The 20,529-nt window shown below is 42.0% G+C and overlaps 1 protein-coding gene across 8 annotated transcripts in view; it reads left to right on the forward strand.

Annotated features, from left to right (window-relative positions):
* LOC111173487 (pro-neuregulin-1, membrane-bound isoform) overlaps positions 1 to 19,953 on the forward strand; it is a 227,125-nt gene extending 207,172 nt beyond the window's left edge. For all 8 annotated transcript variants that reach the window (XM_030762564.2, XM_089903748.1, XM_030762563.2 and 5 more), the window contains 5 exons: positions 2,409 to 2,511; positions 3,993 to 4,119; positions 6,493 to 6,623; positions 7,433 to 7,639; positions 10,375 to 19,953. In XM_030762564.2, coding sequence (XP_030618424.1) covers positions 2,409 to 2,511; positions 3,993 to 4,119; positions 6,493 to 6,623; positions 7,433 to 7,639; positions 10,375 to 11,026 — 1,220 coding nt within the window. In that variant the 3' untranslated portion in view covers positions 11,027 to 19,953. The remainder of the gene's footprint in view (positions 1 to 2,408; positions 2,512 to 3,992; positions 4,120 to 6,492; positions 6,624 to 7,432; positions 7,640 to 10,374) is intronic.
* Positions 19,954 to 20,529: the final 576 nt, after the last annotated feature.

Here is a 20,529-nt window from a genome sequence, read left to right on the forward strand (position 1 = left end):
GGCTAGGTCCTCTTTTTGCAGTGTGCAGAAGCAATTTCCCAGGTTTTTCTAAAGATAGAATGGGAAGATGGCAATGCTGCCAAGTGCTTGCCATTTGGAAAGAAGAAAAAAAGAGAGTAAGCGAAAGAGGTATAGTAGGGTCTTCATTTTCTAGGCAATGATACTTTTACACTTCTGGTTTGTAACCAGTTCATCACAACCAAAGGATCCCTGCTCTGTGTCCTGAATCCCTGGAGAAGGACCAGTGGGGCGATGCCTTTGCTGTTTAGACTTAGTGCTGAAAACTGATCCGGGTGCCCGGTCCAGGCGGAGGCCCCAGGGGCATCAGCTCACAGATTAACACCTTATGAAATTGAATTCCCTGTCCTGTGTCTATGTGGGAGGGGAGGTAGGAGGCAGCAGACACTCGCAATTAACATACAAGCATCCACGTGCCATGTCCTCATTTGACTTCTGCGGCACACAACTACGTGACACCGCTCTATGTCTCCCGGTCCGTTGTCGCCCCGCAGTGTATCAGCTGCACCAGCTGCTTTGCTTTCTAATCGTGGCTTCCACGCGACCGCCAGCCTAGGTTAGGAGTTATGCTGTATGGGGTAACCCTTCCAAATCTGCATCCACCTTTCCTCCCACCCCAGCACTTCCTCCCACCCCAGCACTTCCTCCCTCTGGTTTTCTTTTATGTATTTATTTTTCCTCCCTTAGTACCAGGCATGCTGTGCCAGGGACTTCAGATAGCTCCTTCACTTCTTAACCTTGTTTTCCCTCCTACCTGGCTTCCTCCCTCTCTCCGTCATTCTGTCAGCCCGTCTGTCCTCTCCGTTTGTTTCTTTTCCACTTCCAACACTTCTGGTTTGTTTTTGTATAATCTCTGCAGCATTCTGGTCTCTTACTTCTTTCTCTTCCTCCTGTTAATAATAATCAGTGCTCTTATTAATTTGATTTGACAATGTTCCTGACCTGTTAACTGGAATTTGATTACCATGGGCTTGGCTTGTAGGAAATGTTTTGTTTAATGATAAAGTCTACTGTATCATAGAAATTACATTGCACTTTTTCATTTCAAGAAGACTTCCAGCGACTTGCCCTCTCTCAGCAGAGAAAAAAAGTGTGGTTGCTGAGACAGAGAATGTAAACTGAAAATGTTCCATAAGGCCCCATGTTGATGTCCAGATAAGAGACCTTCATTGGTAAAATATTCCCCAGTTCTTGACCAGCTTGTTAATCAGAAGAGTAAATACAGCTCACACCGCTTATTATGCCTCAGTCGAGTTCTCTTTCTCATTGAACTCGTGAATATCTCCCAATAATACGTGTGATAGGACTGGTTGGAAGCTTAGCTCCTAAGAGGATCAGGTTCACCATTAAATCAGCCAATCTTGTTAAGAACCTGACCAACCATAGTCTAAGCAAGTTAGCCCCACAAAACCCGACTGGCAAATAGAAAGCCTTCCATGAAGCAGAAACTGGTTGCACTGGGGGTACAGCAGTACCTTCACCTGAAAGTTCTAAGCATCCCATCTCCTTAGTGCAACCGACATTAGCTAATTGGCCAAGTTGGTCAATGCAGGAGAGTACAATCTATTTCAAATCATGTATCATTTGTGCCGGTGGTTTTGTAGTGCCATAAATTAGGTCTCTAAGTACAACTGGTGAAGTAATAATAATTGTTCCTCAAAGGACAAATCTTCATCATGGCCCAGGACGGGACGATCCCACCCATCGTATGGGGTTTCTCTGATACAGTGCCCTGCTACTCCCTGTCATGGTGCTTATGTTTGCATTTTACTGTTAAATCATAGGGATCCTGCATCAGTTTTGTTGCTAACTACAAGTCAAGCTCATGTTTGCAAATGTCTTTGATTTTCTTTTTTTTTTTTTTTAAGTTAGAAGTGGCTCTTTGTAAAGACCACAGGAATAGGAAATAGCTGGGAAATCCAAAGAGGCTCAGGGTGAGGGAGGGGAGGGGGCTGGGAGGATGGGAAGAAGGAAAGAAGGAGACAGAGGGTCCCAGTGGTGCCAATGCCGGCTCCTTTTACTGGTGTTGATTCCTGTTGTCTTTGCAAGAGATTTTTTTTTAAAAAAAAATCTACAGTTTTAACCAAATCATTATTTTATAATTAATGTTTATGATGTGCCAGTTTAGTACACATATATCTATAACTTATCATTAAAGTAATTGAATAATATCATTTTTAAAATTATGAATGGCCCCCAACGGGCTTTGCCATTTTATGCTCAAAATGTAGTGCAGAGTATGCTACACCTTAAGTACGTCTGCAAGAGGAATGAAGTGTCCCGTGGGTATTTTCTTGTAAACATGGACAATACAGCATGCCAACTGTTCAGTTGTAAGTCCCGGCAAGGGTCAGGGACGTTTGCTGACGTCTGCTCTCGTCCCTTTCCAGAAGCGGAGGAGCTCTACCAGAAGAGAGTACTCACCATCACCGGCATCTGCATTGCGCTGCTTGTGGTCGGCATCATGTGTGTGGTGGCCTACTGCAAAACCAAGTAAACGCCCTCCTCACCCCCTCTCTCCTTAGCGCACAGACAGCCTGGCCGGCAAGCTCCACTGCCTGGTCTTGAAAAAAGGGGGTGGGCGCCACAGAGGGATTTTCTCCTTATTTTTTTCCTCCTGAATAATCCATTTTGAGGACCTTTCCTAATCACGTACATTAGAAAGCTTTGCCTATTTGTGTGAAAGTGTTCAGAAGACTTCTGATAATTGACCACAGTCCCACGACCGAAGAAAGGGCGGGAGGGACAGGGTTGTACAGGGACACACGCAGGTGTCTGTGGGGGAGGGGCGTGTCATCTCACTGCTGAGGACACGTCCGACCGTACGCAGACTTAGCGGATAAAGGGAGCATTTGGTGCTGTTTGAAATGCAGGGGGTTTTAAAAAATACGATCGTGATGAATTTTCAATTCCATCTAATTAGGTGACCGGTTCCAATGCTCCCAAAGTGAGAGATGTACAAAAGGAATCTCACAGGAGGAGAATTAAGCAAAACTTGCTTTGAAAGAATAAAAGAGAAACATGAAAACAGATTTGTGTTTGCTTTGTTGGTCCTTTAAAAGCTGGGTTCATGTTAACAAATACAATTACCGTTTGACATGAATTCTTTTCATTTTTCTCTCATACATAGAACTCCTGCTTCAAGGCTGAAATAATGTTATTAACAGTTTTGTTTTATTTTGTCACGTCATCATATAAAATCTTGAGCCAAAACTAGTCATGGGACTAATATTACGATCCAAGTTGAGGAACAAAGACAATATGCTCTTATGGTATAAAAGTAAGGGCATGGATGGCATTTTCTTAATGTCCCAGGATTTAGTGTGTTGCCAGAATTGAGCAAGCGATAGAGATAAATAAGCCTTCACGGAATCCCCCTTATGAGTCTTATTATATTCGATCTGAATACGTGAATATTCATTCCCTAGTTACAGAAAGAAGTGGTAATAGAGTAGGATCATATTATAATTGTGCCAAAATCTACCGGCAAAATAAGTACGTATCTTCACTCACGTGCAGTTCTATACATACACACACTATGTGTGATGCACAGATTCAACACTAACTGCATTTTCTTGAAAGACACACAGACAGGCAAAACTATAAATGAAATCAACCTTGTCAGTTGCATAGCGTGAACTGTTACCTAAGACAAATGCCCATCCCCCAGACTTAGGCAAAGAGGGCCTGATTAGGAAAGTTGGGGTATTAGCCACCTCTCGACTTGACTTGTCTTCTTTTTTTTTCTTATCTCTCAGCAGTCCAGTTCAATTTCTGTAAGAATCCCATGCAGCTTCTTAAATCTACTGGCTAAGAATAGGTGATTCCCCTCCTGAGATGAAGTGGCACTGCCTCCCTCCTCCGCCCTCCCTCCCAAGCCACTGCCTTGAGTTGTGTGTTGGTAGAAGAAAGAATTGACTGTACTGAAAAATGTAAATAATAGAAAAAATAAATGCTCCTTTTTTCCTATCCAGGAAGCAACGGAAAAAGCTTCATGACCGGCTTCGGCAGAGTCTTCGCTCTGAACGAAACAACATGGTGAACATAGCCAACGGGCCCCATCACCCCAATCCACCCCCCGAGAACGTGCAGCTGGTGAATGTATGTTGACTCTGGCCAGTGGAAAAGCTCAGCATCTCTCCTCTGTTCAGGCACCTTGAAGTTTATTTTCTAAAGCTCTTAGGCTCTTAGCTGCTGCCATTAATCACCAGGGCTTCCAGGAATCCAAGGTTTCGCCAAGGGAAAATAACGGGAACATTTTTTTAAGTGGATTTGGTGACTGTAAAACAAGCACGTTTCCTCTTATAAAGTGTTCATTAAGGGATCGGAATAATCATGTTGGGTTTGTTCTGTAGGGAAACCATAACCAGAAGAAAGAACAGAAAAAAAAAAAAAAGAAAGAAAGAAAAATAATAAAATTCATGATACAAGAATCAGAAGGAAATGTTTTATTTTTTTTTATACTTTGAAATGAAGGCTGCTTCAGTCTATAACTGATTAGCCCTGATAACTGAACTAAAGGCTCTAGAGTCATTTATTTTTTTATTAGGCTCATTTGCCCGGTGCCTGATGATTTACTGATTCTGATTAACAAAGGGAGACATTAGGGCATGAAAAGGTCAAGGCCATTACCAACCTTGCTTCTCAGTAGCCAAACCAGAAGAATTTAATACTTTCCAACTCTTTCTACATGATGCCAAACCGTCCAGAGGAAATACATCCTTCATCATTCGAAGATCTATTTTTTAAATTTATGGAGCATTCAGCTTTTAAATATAATGAAGTCATCAAATATTAGATTCTGAGAGTCTTTACATAGTTTTTTTTTTACAGATAAGGGCCAGGGCAGGGCTGGACTCAGCTCTCCTGGCTTCTGGAGTTCTACCTTCCTACTCCGCCATCATTCTTCCTGTTTTCTCCATTCCCCTCTGATGTCTGGCTTTTTATGGGCAAAGCTGGAAGATTATTTTGCAGTACCATTTTCTATCCTATAGTCAAAGATGGGTTTTGTGTGGAGCAAATATATCAGAGACCCAAGTTCAGGGTTGCTGGAGGTTCAACCACCAGCAAGTCTTGTAGGAAAGACCCACAGGAGACTGTTAGGTGCTGACAAATTAACATATTGGCTGCTTTCCTCCCCCTACCAGTATGTTCATTGGAATGTTCTGCACAGTTGCTAAATTCATTCACTACTGACACACCTATAATCTGTCACTTTATATAATACATAGGAGGCAGAATGACTGCCTGGATTCCAATTATGGCTCAAGCTATGTTACTGTGAGCTTTAACTTTTCTAAACCCTGTTTCTTCATCATAAAAATAATACCTACTTCAAAAAGTTCTTGCGGGCATTAAAAAGATAATCCATATAAAACACTTAGCCCAGTGGCATCTGGTGAGGGTTGTATCATTTTTAAACATGATTTTCATTAGATTCACTGAGCTTACATTGCCTTCCAAGGGGCAAGAGTCATTTGGTACGCAGACTAAAAATAGATCGTTACATGTGACAGTGCCATCTCTCTTTTCCTTAAAGCAAAGATCCACATGGAATAACCTTTCCATGGTTAAGAGAACCAGCCATAATTTCAAGCATAATTCAAGTTGCAGTTTTTTTTGTTTTTTTTTTTTTGGTTTCCATGAATATATCAGGTTCTTTTAGAGCCCATAACCCATCAGATGATAAACTGCCCTATTTCATCTAAGACTATTCCTATCCGTGTCTTTACCCGTTATTTAACTCAATTTGGTGTAAATACTAACAGTGTTTAAAAGGCAATTTAAAGATGTCCCTCTCTCACTAATAAAAGGCGGTAAGAGCTACTGTGATTTGGTGGTGAAAATAAAGTAGAATCTACTTGCACTAAATATAAGGCCCTCTATTATATGGTTTGTCAAGATGTGTAACCTTGACAACTGTTGTTAAGTCTTTCAAATCTCTCAGTAGCCCTGCTAGTCTTACCACTGACAAGTTAAAAATTTCAACGATATCATTAGGGCACCACGGGCACTGAGAAATTAAAAGAGAAAGAAAGATTCAAAACAGAGTTTTTTTTCATTCTTCTAGTGACTTGAAATTTGAAACGAGACAAACCATCTCTGTTCTTTTGTTGCACTCAAATATCTATTCGTCGTTTTTGATTTGCAACAACTATTACAAAAATAAGTATTGGGCAGACTTTTGTACTGAATTCTAGTCATGTTATCAATTGGAAACGAAAGAGAAGAAATAGGTCTGTTTCTGATAAAACGTAGTTATGACTGTAGGACCTACATTGCACGCATATCCAAAGAGCAATCCATCAACTCCATTTACCTAATTTAAAGACTACAGTAGCTGGGATAGGTTTTGTCATCTGGCCACTGGAAAAACAGAATTTATTACGAAGCATGTAATAAATTGTGTGCATGTGACATTGTTAGCATTTTGACTTCCCTAAATCTTCAAGTTGTGTCTCTTTGTTTATCTAGCAATACGTATCTAAAAATGTCATCTCCAGCGAGCATATTGTCGAGAGAGAGGCGGAGACGTCTTTTTCCACCAGTCACTACACTTCGACAGCTCATCACTCCACTACTGTCACCCAGACTCCCAGTCACAGGTATGAGAATAAAAAATCGCATGGCATTTCTCGAAGAACGAATCTTTACACATTGTCTTTTGCTCTCACTGCCTACAAAAGGGACAGGAGGTACTTATGAGGCAGTGAGGTACAGTAGAACGTATGGCTTGGGACAAAAACAGACTTTGGATGTCAAACTGGCTCTGCCGCTTAATTGCTGTTTGAATCTGAGCCTCAATTTTTCCGTTAGCAGAGTAAGGGGAAACGATACCTACCTTATAGGATCGTTGTCCCTTATTTTAGAGATCGTCTTTTCTCATGCCTGACCATTCACAGAATTACTGCACCGGGAAGAGTTTGTCTTAGATGCCATACAATACTTAGAAGTTGACTTCTTCCAGTGGTTGGACTGCCCTGGGATATGCACATGAGAACTGGCTAAATAGCTGAACCCTAAATTCTCAAATGCTCTGGTGATATCCGAATGCGTGCTACCAAGGGTAGCACTACACTTCCAAATGAGGCCCATGAGACAAGTGCTTCCTTAATCTAAGACACTCAAGAACAGAGAGACTCTAAGAATACTTAGTACGAAAGGGCATCTGGTAAATGTGTGTTGAATGGGTGAACACATGAATAAAGTGTACCCTTGCAAAGCCAGTCTAAATCAAGATCCTGTCGGTAGCAAGCAACTTTATAAACAATTCTATTCTGAGACAAGTAATATCGTAGTGAACTACTGATGCACCAGTCATTCGCAAGACTTGTCAGATCACTTCCTTTCATTTCCACGTGTGCCTATAATTAAAAATCTCTCTCTCTCTATGCCTCTCACATTTCCTCTGTAGCTGGAGCAACGGACACACTGAAAGCATCATTTCAGAAAGCCACTCTGTCATCGTGATGTCATCTGTAGAAAACAGTAGGCACAGCAGCCCTACTGGGGGCCCAAGAGGACGTCTTAATGGCTTGGGAGGCCCTCGCGAGTGTAACAGCTTCCTCAGGCATGCCAGAGAAACCCCTGACTCCTACCGAGATTCTCCTCATAGTGAAAGGTAAAACTGAAGGGCAAAGCTACTACAGAGGAGAGAGCACCCCAGTAAAAGGACCTGCGGTCCCACCTAAGGAACCCGCTCTAATGAGAATAAGGGGCGGCAGATGCCTGGTCTAGGAGTGCTTCTGGTTGACGAAGCCATCTTTGGGTTTGACTGAACTCACTGCTCGTGAGCTTCTCGCATCATCCCCGTGGCTGACAGGCAACAGACTCCTAAAGAGCTGGAATGATTCGATGTGGAAGGTGCAGCAAACTTGGAGTTCCTAGCTCTGACCTTAGGCTCAGACCCTCGGGGCTGGGGGGGGTGGGGCGGGCGGGGAGGGGATGTTTCCGTTTCCTCAGTTGTACCTTGAGAGCAGAATGCTGGCCTCAGTGATCGATCAGGACCCTTCTAGAATTCTAAGTGGCCAGTTATCCAAACTCTGGTCGAGCTGGACTCCCGATCGCACGTGTTAACTCTTCCTTACCTTCCAGCCTCACTTAAGTCAAATCAAGGGCTGTGTCATTGCTGACGGTTGTAGGGACGGCTGGCATCCCTCCAGATAGTATCCCTTTATGGCATTCCAACAAGGGATGACTCAATCAGTCTCTCGTATGTTTCACCTCGCAGTCTTCGCCGGAGGTTTCCAAGGCAGATATTGCCTTTGACGTGGCCCTTATTCCAGAATGTGTTGGCTTTCTTCTGGGGCTGTGGGGTTGGGTCAGGGGGGCAGTCACAGCAAAGGTAAAATAAAGATCAGAGCGAAGTAAGCTGAAAGCGACGCTTAATAAGAATACTGAATTCATAGATTCTCCGGATCCATTTTCACCTAAACTGGGGGAGAAAGTTATACCCAACCAGCATTCCTAGCCCATCAGTAAGCTGTTACTTATTTGTTTTCAAATCCAGCGGGGTTTTTGTCTGTTGGTTTGTTGACTTTACTGTCTTCTCAGTCTAATCTCTGACCACTTACTAAAAGGTTTACATCATGCCGAAGCGATACTTACTTGGTTTTCATGGGTGGAGATAATTTTGATATACCCTTCCACTCATGCACTGGGAACTAATTACCTCAAAGGAGACCAGTTTGGAGGCTGCAGGTCATATAGAGCCTGCTGGTTACTTTTTTTCAAAAGCCTTTACCCCCAAATAGTATTTCAGAGTTTTATGGAATTAGTGGTTGCTCTGTAACTCATCTATGAAAAAGCAGACATGGTCCAAAACTGGTTTAAAACATTAGTCTTAAATTCATGTAATTATATCTTTATGTATGAAGTCTGTCCTAATTCAGTCCTTTTAGAAACGTGAAAAAGAGTTTAGGGATAAATTCTGTCTTCATCACTACATGTGATATTTGTCTTTAAAGTTTGACATTTCCCTGCTTCCTTTCACACCCCAGATATTAGCTAGGACTGCAAGATACACCTGAACCTAGGCATCATGGAGAGAAAAGACGAGTCACTTTTATGGGTTGATTGGGTTTGAATTAGCACTTCTCAGAGCGCTTAATTTAAGTATCCCGGAAACAAAAGGTCTGGAGACTTGATTCCCAAATATTTCCATCTCTAGACACCTTCCCATTTTAGACACAGCCAGATCTCCCTTCCATATGACTCAGAATCATGGCCGATAAGCACAAGAGTTAATAGGTTTCTTGTTTCTGTTAGCTAGAGTTCAGAAGATGGTGTCCTGTGTCATCACAGGTCATGTCAAATTAGACTCTGCAAATGCCAATGTGAAGAAAAGAGTCCTTTAGTGCTATGCATTGGTGACATTTTTATCCAAGCTGAGAAATGTGACTCTGAATAAGCCACATCTTTCTCAGTGCCACATCAGGTCTTCTTGTTCTGGGGGAAGAAACCACGATATGGTAAAAACAGTGCACTCAATGTCTTGACAGCTAGATTCACTGAGCATGATCAGACGTAACATGACATAAGGCGACACGGTACAGCCCAGTCTTGAGCAGTCACAGAAGATAAGCCAGAGACACATACAGCGGTGGGCTTTGGAAGAGAGGCAGACCAGAGATTGGACGTAACTGTGAAGCCCAAAATAAGTTACCTTTGAAATGTCATGGTCACTGGGATGGAGAGTTGCAAATTGAATGTTAAGAAGTAACATCTCATGGAAAAGTTAAAAAAGCACATAAATGTGTTACACTGTTATCAGGAATAAATCTAAGTTACTATGCTCTTTTTTTTTCATAAGACATAACCTTATAGCTGAGCTAAGGAGAAACAAGGCCCACAGATCCAAATGCATGCAGATCCAGCTTTCCGAAACTCATCTTAGAGCTTCTTCCATTCCCCATTTGGGCTTCATTCTCTAAGACCCCTTGGCCTTTGGGAAGGTATAGTATTTAAGTAATACTTCTTTCCCTTCCAAATCCCTGAGCCTTGGTCCTGATAAACTGAGAGGTTTCCAGGACCCGGCGCCCTCTTGTCTTAACTCACGTGCTTTTATTAAAATTCATGACGAGATCGAAAACCTCAAACGCTTTGATGAGCTAGGCAATTTAGCTGATCTTTGCATGCACTCCTGTGAGGAGACTCTTGGCTACCTAATTTGAGATTCCAAGGGTGCTGAATGTCCTAGTGTAAAAACCGAGAAGTGTACGATGAATAGAAATTCTCTGAGGATGATATCTGATGACAATATTGTGAACGATGCCCCCTGACCCCACCCCACCCCCCACCCCCGCTCTACGGCTCTCATTCTACCACACTTATGCGGGGTATTCTCTGCTCACACAGGTATGTATCAGCAATGACCACCCCGGCTCGTATGTCGCCTGTAGATTTCCACACGCCAAGCTCCCCCAAGTCGCCCCCTTCGGAAATGTCTCCACCCGTGTCCAGCACGACGGTGTCCATGCCCTCCATGGCAGTCAGTCCCTTCGTGGAAGAAGAGAGACCCCTGCTTCTTGTGACGCCGCCATGGCTGCGGGAGAGGGATGTCCAGCACGTTCAGCAGCTCAACTCCTTCCACTGCAACCCTGCGCACGAGAGCCGCAGCCCACCCCCTAGCCCCTTGAGGATAGTGGAGGATGAAGAGTATGAAACGACCCAGGAGTATGAACTGACTCAAGAGTCGGTTAAGAAACTCACCAACAGCCGGCGGGCTAAAAGAACCAAGCCCAATGGTCATATTGCCCACAGATTGGAAATGGACAGCAACACAAGCGCTGAGAGCAGTAACTCAGAGAGTGAAACAGAGGATGAAAGAGTAGGAGAAGATACACCTTTCCTGGGCATACAGAACCCCCTGGCAGCCAATGTTGAGGCAGCCCCTGCCTTCCACCTGGCTGACAGCAGGACTAACCCAGCAGGCCGCTTCTCTCCGCAGGAAGAATTGCAGGCCAGGCTGTCCGGTGTAATCGCTAACCAAGACCCTATTGCTGTATAAAACCGAAATAAACCCATAGATTCACCTGTAAAACTTTATTTTATATAATAAAGTATTCCACCTTAAATTAAACAATTTATTTTATTTTAGCAGTCCTGCAAATAGAAAACAGGAAAAAAAATCTTTTATAAATTAAATATATGTATGTACAAATGTGTTATGTGCCATATGTAGCAATTTTTTACAGTATTTCCAAACGAGAAAGATATCAATGGTGCCTTTATGTTATGTTATGTCGAGAGCAAGTTTTGTACTGTTCCTGTGACTGCTTTCTCACAGTATTTCAGCAAACCCTCTCCCACCCCCGCAAATTCCGTTTTTGCTGGCTTCTTGTGCATTGCATTATGACGTTGACTCGATGTATGATTTACAGGATTTGCAACTGTCCCTCTGTCTGCTTCAAGTAGTACTCAATCAGTACGTCTTGTAATGGCACATCCATCCAAATACTCCCCTTCTGTATGAAATACTCTTTTGCTTTCAGTATATGAAATGAGTTGTGTCTACGACTCTGCCAGCCAAAGGTCTGCTTCACTGGGCTCTGAGATAATAGTAGATCCAGCAGCATGCTACTATTAATTACAGCAGGAAACTGCATTAAGTCATGTTAAATATTAGGAAGAAAGTAATATTGTGATTTTTTTTTTTTTCAAAAACTGTATGATTCATCAGAAGACAGCTTGCTTGACAAAAGGAGCTACCATTTACTTTATTTTGATTGATTTTTTTTCTCGGCCAAAAAAAAAAACCAAGCTTTCGGGATAGCAAAGAAAATGGGTTCTGGCAACCGATCAGGGTAAAATCCAACCCCTAAGTCGAGGACTCGGTTTCACTTTCTCTCTCTGGGGGAATGATACAGCGGCTCATCTAGCTGAAGAGCAAACCATGGCTGAAAAAGGTGCAATCGTTCCTGACTTGTGTTTTTTCACTGATTTTGGAGCTAGTGACCGGTTGTGTCTTCTCGGCTCAAGGACAGACATATTATGGCACAAAAACCCCAGCTTCAACAGCACACTCAGCAATTTGTCTGAAATACCTTCTAGAGTGAAATGTGCCTGCTGTATATACTGGTGACGTCATCGTAGGGAAATCCTTCTTAGACTGTCTAGAGGAGTGAATATATAGAAGACACGGGGGAGAGCAGCTGTGTGACCTGGTTAGTAATTTTTAAGTTTTTTTGACCATTCCTTTGTCCTCATTATGTTTCTCTCATTTTTCAATGTTGCCTTGATTAAGTCATAACCATGCATGAACATTTTTGTCAGGAATGGCCAGTGTGCATGTGATTTGTTATTAGTAAGAACCTCCTACGAGTGATGATTCATCAGGAAATGGCAATAGTCTTGGAAAGATTGCACCTTTCCTTGCAGAAATGACTCCCACCTGTGTGCTAACCTCTCTGTTTACAGCTGTATCACCCGTTTTCCCCCTTTCTTACTTTTTTGCTTTACTGTCACAAAAACAGGATTAAGATGGGTCTATACTTTGCACGTTCACTCGGGACTGCCAATCCAAGGAAAGCCTATAGGTAGAAACATTTGAAATAACTGCTAATCCAGGAAAATAAGAGAATTAAAAAAAAAAAATCACAGCCCCATTTCTGTCAGATTGGGCTGGAGCTTTACTTAGGTTCCAAGTGGCCTCCTAGGAGCCATGGAACAAAATGGGGAACAGGTTAGCAGGGGGTTCAAAATACCAGACATGAAGTCAAGGAGAGTGACTCTTCTTGTTTGCAGGTGAACTGAATCTATTTCTTCACCAAATCTCTATGTTAAAATTAAAGGGAAGAAGTGACATGCAAGGAGGTCTTAGAAGAAAAATGCAGGCTGAGCATGAGTCATGTCATTAAGCTCCTAAGTGTTTCTACAATCCACAGAGACACCTGTCTACAGGTCCTTGAAGTTACTCTTAGTATTTGGTATCCCAAGCATCCTTCATGGTTCCATGCCACTTTCTCTGTGCTCAGCGGTATCTTCATGTGCTTGTCCACCTCTCCTAAGGAGGCCCTGACAACTCTCCAGGTTGCACTGATTTCCCAATTCTGTAGAATCAGTTAAGCTCATGGCAGGGGAGAGAAAGCAGTCAAGCAGTGAAGAGATTCTCTAAATTACTCTAATATTGCATTTGAAGACCTTGACTCATTCTTAGTCTATTTCAATTTTTAAAAAGTCCTACTGTAATTAAAACTCTAAAATTTCTGTTTCAAACTCTTCAGGCATTTCGAGTCCCATTCTGGAGAATTTCCGGAATAAATAAAATCTTCTGTTGAGAGCAATGAACAACATTTTCCTCAGTATGAAAAATCACTGTAAATTTTCAGGTTGCAAAAACAGATTAAAATTGAGAGGAAACTTTCTTTCCAACTGGTTCTGGTCACTCACCGAGGTGGCATATCTGTTGGGACAGGCTTTCTGTCCATAGAATGAGAGGTTCCCTTGATAGGAAAGGTCAGCTGACTCCTCGGGGCTACCTGCTGTGGCCCCCGGATTTGGGTTCACAGAGGCATCTCCAGGATGTTCAAATGCCACCATCCCTGTTTAGAAACTCAGGAGCGCGGTGGCAATCCAAAGGAGTGTGAACCTACGTTACCCGCATACGGGAAACTTTTGTGGGTCTTCAGGTAGCAGAAATTGCCCAGAAGCTTGATGGCGACTTTGTTTCCTGGGTCTGAAATCATATCCCGCTGAGAAACGTGGAGTGGAGCATAGTATATGAAAAACTCCTTTTTCTCACTCCAGATTCCTTGACTACCCTACTCTCCCTCCTTGCCTGGTAGGACTTTTGTTTTTGAGAGTACCTAGACAGTCTCGTGCTTTCTACAAAATGGCACTCTGCCTGGGTATTTATGAATGTGTCCCAAAGAGCAACATGCCGTATCTTCCTTATTTAAGTGTGACTGTCTTGATATAGTTAGAGTTTATCCAGGGTCATTTGCTCAGTAACTTTTTTTTTTGGCCCGGGGTTGAAAGGTGCATGGCTCACATTGGTGAAAATAAGGAAGACCTAGTTTTATCTTTTAGTTCTGGCTGCTTCCCACCAGCCACAAAGATTTCTATCTACAAAGACCCATGAAACACTGCAGAGAGATGCAGTCAAAAGGAAACGGCCACATATCACAAGTTCTATTATATATTCTTTTGTAAATACACATTGTACATTACTTGGATGTTTCCCTAAATCATTTACTGTCTTTATGAGTTCATGTCAGTTTTTTTTTACTCCCTCAACTTACTATGTAACATTGTAAATAACATAATGTCCTTTATTATTTATATTTAAACAAACACCTAACATAGAGTTGTTTTCATATAAGTTTAAGATAAATGTCAAAAATATATGTTTTTTGGTTTTCCTTTGCTTTAAAATTATGTATCTTTTCCTTTTTCTTTTTGTTTTTAAAGAATAATTTATTGTTCAGGAGAAAGAATGTATATGTAATTGAAACTATTTGAAGAATGCACATTTGAAGGCCGTGAGGTACTGATAAACTAAAGAATTTATTATCCAACATACTAAGCAATAAGCAATTGTGATTTATTTAAAAAGTTTTGTTCATTTTCCATGGAAGACAATACTGCAATAAAAATGCTACTCTGTGGAGATCTGGGAGTGTGGGTCAACAGACAAATTGTCCAGTCTGTTGGACCAGCACCTTGCCTTTTACTGTGACGGTTTCGCTAATGTAGGACTGTGTTTGATGGATCCCATGATCATCTTGTCTGTCCGTTGCTTTTGCCCCCCTGCCAATTCTTGAATCATCTTCTGCCTGTCGAGTCTGCCTACTACTGTGTACCTTGTTGAAGGAGTCACAACCAAGCAATATGACACTTTCTTTCCCCCAGTTCCCCCGGCCCCTACACACAAGAACATATCAGAGAGGCTATCATGATCGACTGGGTCCCGCTTGTTACCATGCTCTGTACAGACAGCAAGTAACTTCTTCAGACTCATGGCAATGTCAGTGTGGAGACCCATTCAGTCATGAAAGGGAAACTTGTTACCGTGGTCCAGGGAGTCTGGTGGCCACCATGGCCTAAAGGCACCCAGTCAGAACCAGGCCCTGCTAAGCTCTCCTAGAGCTTTAGTAAATGTATTTTCTCCATCAGGTCCATGATTTATCAATTCACAGTTTTAAGAGAAAATAAGGCTTCATTGGGTTCTTTCCTCCTCATTCTATCAGTAAAGCAAGCTCAGTGTCCATCCTACTGCTCAGGGAAGGGCCTATGCATGAGAAATTTCCCACATTCTAAGACTTAGTCATAGAAATGAGGGTATTCCTTTTCTTCTTGAAATTAGTCTAAACAAAACAAAAGCCATATTTTAGCAAATAGATACTTGCACGGGTGGTACTTTTTGTATATTTCAAGCCTCTTCCTCATTCCTCCAAACAGAATCAGGACTTCTGAAGTGTATGGAGTCGAAGTCAGCAATCCTTTGAGATGACCACCGGCTTCCTTCAGAGTTTGAGGGTACCCTGAGTCTTCCCACCTCCACATCTGGGTGCAGTTCCTATGACCTAGTGATAGATCCATTAGCGTCACTTCCAAAGCAGTCTGGATGTCTAGGAGGTTCAAAGAGGGGACTTTGTGCCAGGTTTTTCTGTTTGTATTACCGAATTTCCACAACTATTCAGAGTCCTCAGATTTGTAGCAATGTTGATTTACAAACACACACACACATACAAATTCTTCACACACTCTCCTGAAGTTATGACGTTCACTCATGTCCAATCCACCCAGCCAGCCGTTCAGCACGTCGAGGAGTGCACAGAATATTTAAAAATTAAAGACGAAGACACTTCGCTGTGTCTTCGACTTACAGCTGAGGCTTTGTCCATCCCCCGAACTGAAAACCACAAGCAGCTGTCTCAGTAATTTCGGTTAAAATCGAGTCCGTAAGACATACTGATATTGGAGGTAGAAGCATGTGGGGTAGAGGGTGGTGTGGAGAGCAGCGAAGACGCACACGTAGCCACGTTCAATGTCTGGATAATCATTACAGTCCTCTGTTTACTTCACTCATGTACTCCTGCATGTCAAACCCAGGCTGGCTCTGCAGACTAGCAAACAGTCTGTCTTTGCAACCTATTGTCTTCCCCATCATTAGATTTCTTGCCTTTCTGTCCTTATGATAAATGACAAAGGGGCTTCAGGCCAGAGATTTGGGGTGAAGTGAGGCAATTCTGAGATCGAGAGGTTTGGGATGCTGGAATGAGTGGAAATTTCTGATGATCTCATGTAGCATCGCTTTGCACTCTATCTCTGACTTGCTGTTTCTACAATGGATGGGTAAAATAAATCAATGGAAACTCTTACTCCAAAAGACTAATTTGGCAGGAAACAGAAATGCTTTAAGTTTACAAAAGAGCCATCCTGCTGCTACAGGAAGCTGCAATATTCCTAACCTTTAAGGCTGTTGTTGTACATAGTAGTCAAACCCACTCCTGCGTGTACTCCTACTGCACTCCTGGGATGGCGTTTGTCAGACCTCTCCAGTGAGCCTTTGGTTTTGAACTTCAGTGAGCTCCAAAACATCACCCACCAGGGGGATAGGAAAAGGCATTTGTTACCTGGAGGAAACCTATCATGACCCACCTAATCCTTTTAAAAACAGGAGAGGGAGACCAGTAATTCCTAAAGAGGAAACAGAGACTAGTGTAGTAGTTCCACCCGGGATCTCTCTCTAACCCTCCCCCTTCAAATGAACTTTTAGGGACGGAATTTGATGGAAGAAACAACAGTTCTTCCCACCTCACAACATGCCAAAGAGGCTAGAGAATTATTACCTTTGTAGACATAAACATCTTTAATAGCTTATGTATGTGTTTGTTCATATGCAGAGAAATAAACTATTAAATATAATAATGTTTTATAAAATTTTATGACTTAAAACATCCTGTATTTCTTTTTAATTCTCTTAATACGTTGGGATGTTGGTAGGCTAAATCATGAGGAAAACTTAGGCTCAGAAAGGCTAAGAATTTTTCCTAAAGCTACGTATCCGTCAGTTGCGGAGGTGATACTTGGACCCAGGTTTTCTGATTGTATTCCTCCTCTTCCGCCCCGAGCCAAGCACAAACAACTCTTTCATTTTCAGCTCTTCACCACATGGACAGTACAAGTTCCATGCAAAACCAAGTTTCTATTTGAAAGAATATGAGCCCTTGTGGCGTGGCATAAAGTTACTCTGGAATCCAATTCGCTTGGCTGAGTGACTCTATGCCCCTTTCCCTAAACATGGCTTTCCAAGGAAATGAAGTGTAGCCAGGGGGATACATTCACAATTTCAATATGTAGGTAGCATCCTACAGTGCAAAGAGGAGGGGCTTTGCTGTCAAAGCTCTGTCCCCGCCACTTAGCGACTTTGAATTTGGACAATTTCCTCCTCCAAGCTTATTTCCTGATCTCTAACATGGGAATTCAAGTGACTTTACAAAGCTATGGTATAGTGAGGATTACATCTGAACACACAGAAGGAAGCCAGAAAATGTCTAGCTCATAGTGAGTATTACCTTCCACTTTCTCCTTCCCCTCCGGTTCTTTATTTTGGAAACTAAATATTTTAGTCCCAAACAACACACTTTATATTGCACAAACGGATCGGTTAAACATTTTTTTTTCGTATCTTCAATCTAGTGCCAGGAGGCAAATCCATTTTTAATAACAACTCCCTGTTGAGCAGCATAATTATTGAAAAGGATAGAAAGTTGTATCTTAAATAAGTTCTTTATTTTAGGTATTTGCTTCTTATGTAGCCACACTGTTTCCCATAAAGTCTCTGATTTTTTAATGGCTTATTGCATTAATGTTTCATTATAATTTCACGGAAATTTACTGAAACATAACGCTTCATAGAGTTTTCGTAATACTGTCTTCAACCTTCATTGCAAACATCTGATAAAACAACACAAAAGGATCCTAAGTTGATAGGATACCCACGCACACCCTTCTGCCTTAGCTTGCACCCAGGATGTTCAAACCAAATCATTAGATTACATCCAGGATGTCTATTTCCTTAAAAAGCTATAATCCAGGCAAAGGTCTACAGAGTGACAAAATTAGAGGCGTCAGATCCCAGACTAAGTCCTACACGTAAGAGAGCACATTATTTATGGACGGTTCTCAGCCACTTCCATTATCTAGCCCAGAATTTTTCACGCTCTATTCCGTCTTTATGCATGTATAACAGGATGATTTTTCTCATCGCTGAGTATGAAGCAATGAATAATTTAGAGACTTCAGCTTTTTCGATTCCATTCTTTAAAACTGCCTCCTACATCAAGGATGGTGGGTGACTTGGTCTTACCATACCCATCATCAGACTTGTGGTATAGTTAATACGGTTATACTGCTAAAGGCAAGAGAGTCTAATATCACTGCCCATACATTATCCTTCATTTAAATAAAAATGTATTTCATTGAAAATAAACCTGACTCCCTCTAGAAAGAATACATGAAGAAGTTTTCTTATATTTTTTAAGGAAATAATCTAGGTGTAAACTTTGTATCCTGTTCATTATTAGTTATCCTCAGGAGTTAAGCAGACACTTGTTTTCGATTCCATGACTTTCATTAGGTGATTCCTTCTTGCCTGACCTTGAGCCCTTTCTCTTGAAGTGAGGGGCTTAGACTGCTTCCCCAGGATTTGGGGGCTTCAAGCTAGGGTCGTTTTCTAGAGCCCCTGCAGTTTCCCACAGTCGAGCCTAAAGTGACCTTTCCGTCTTCTTTGGAGGAAATCTTCATTGGTGTGTACTTTAGCAGCTAATAAGGTAACAAAACAGACAATTTCCCCTTGGGTCCTAGACTCTCTACTATGAAGAATAGGGAAGAGAGAAAGTGCTATGGGTGAGAGCCACTTGTTCTGAGGTCCTGAATTCCCAGTAACCAGGTTCCTGCTGATTATAAGATAATTCTACTCTCGTACGAGAATGTTCCTGCGAAGATACCATCCTCCCTTCTGAATAATCTTTTTTTCTTTTCAAATAAAGACCTCCCTCAGTAACTCCTTAGTTTATAGACCATCTCTGATCTCTCTGACTTCAAATTCTGAAGTCATAGGACCATGTATCTTCACACTTTGATCAAAAATTTAATCAGAAATTATGGGGTTTAGGATTTACAGTAATTTTATTAACCTAGGAAATCTACCTTGATTTGTTGTAGGCACTGCAGAAAATTTTAGGGCAGAGCCAGAGGGTATCACATTTCCTTGACCAAAAACTCTTTCACAACGTGAAATGATGCTGACTCCACCGCTCATTTTGAGTTCTGCTCTGTTTGTCTGAGGAGTTAGATCTCTGGCCAGGAGTGTGAGGGGAAGACCTTGGAGCCTTCCTATTAATCTGTTAATGCAGAGTTCATGAGACTTAGGGTTCCACTCAGGGTCAAAATCATGTGAATGATCGAGCAAAGGAACAACTAAGGGAAAACATCCCCTCTCCTGGCTAAGAGAGCCCCATGTCACCCATGCAACAACCTGAGCAATATTCTAGATTTCTCCCTCCACATCTCATTGGTGACAATGGTGATTGTACCACTGACACGTCACACACAACCCTCCCTTCCTCCAGAGTCCTGCTGCTTGCATTCTTGGTCCTGCCCTCATCATGGGACCCTGTTAGCCTCCTAACTGATCTGCTTCCTTCAGCTCCTCTGGGGCATCCTTCACCTCCTGCTGGAAGGTTCTAACTTGCAAACCCTGTCGTGCCATTCTCCTGGTTCTAACCCTTCCATGGCTCCCGGTGAAGCTTAACTCAGCCTGACATAAGATGCTCTTCCCAGGCTGGCTTCTGCCAAACTCTTCCAGCTCATTTCCCACTTTCACACTTCACTCCATCTTATGATTTTCTCTTTTCCAAATACACCCCATCAGTGTTTATCAAACTCTAGTCATTGGTATACCGGCTTCATGATGATTACCATATTCGCGTACCACCTGTATTACTTTTTGCCCATGGTTTTTATTTCAATTGACTGCACTTCTAACTAAAATAAAATCATTTCCAATGAAACTTGGTATCAATGCTGTGAATGGAAAACTGCAATCAGTTGCCATAATTAAAACTGTAAGAATAAATATAATAAAAATATAACAAAATCATTAAGCTCTGAGAAGACACTGTTGCCTGTATCTGAGCTGGAAGCCTGTTCTCTGTTTGACACAAAGGGAAATCAGCAAGTGTCAGAGAAATGGGAAATAGATTCAGAAACAAGGAAAGATTTATTCCTTGAATTAAGCAAAACTGAGAGGCAGTTGACAGGGAGTTACTTCCACTGTTTTATTCAATATTATTTAATGCTAGATTCTAAAATCACTTTGGATGCAATGTTCAATCACCCACATATTTATACAACCGCGCAGTGTTATGCTTGTTATATATCCTGGCCCTTGTGCGGACCAGCTGGTTTTATAGGAACTGCCTTCTCCACTTACCCTTCTGACAAACTTCGTTCACCCTTTCTCTGGGTAGAGAGACTGTCCTTTTCTGGAAATGCACCCATGAC

This window comes from Delphinapterus leucas, chromosome 21 (genome assembly GCF_059928025.1).
Source record: "Delphinapterus leucas isolate spDelLeu-1000000601 "Yukka" chromosome 21, BTC_Dleu_Yukka2, whole genome shotgun sequence".
Taxonomy (NCBI): domain Eukaryota; kingdom Metazoa; phylum Chordata; class Mammalia; order Artiodactyla; family Monodontidae; genus Delphinapterus; species Delphinapterus leucas.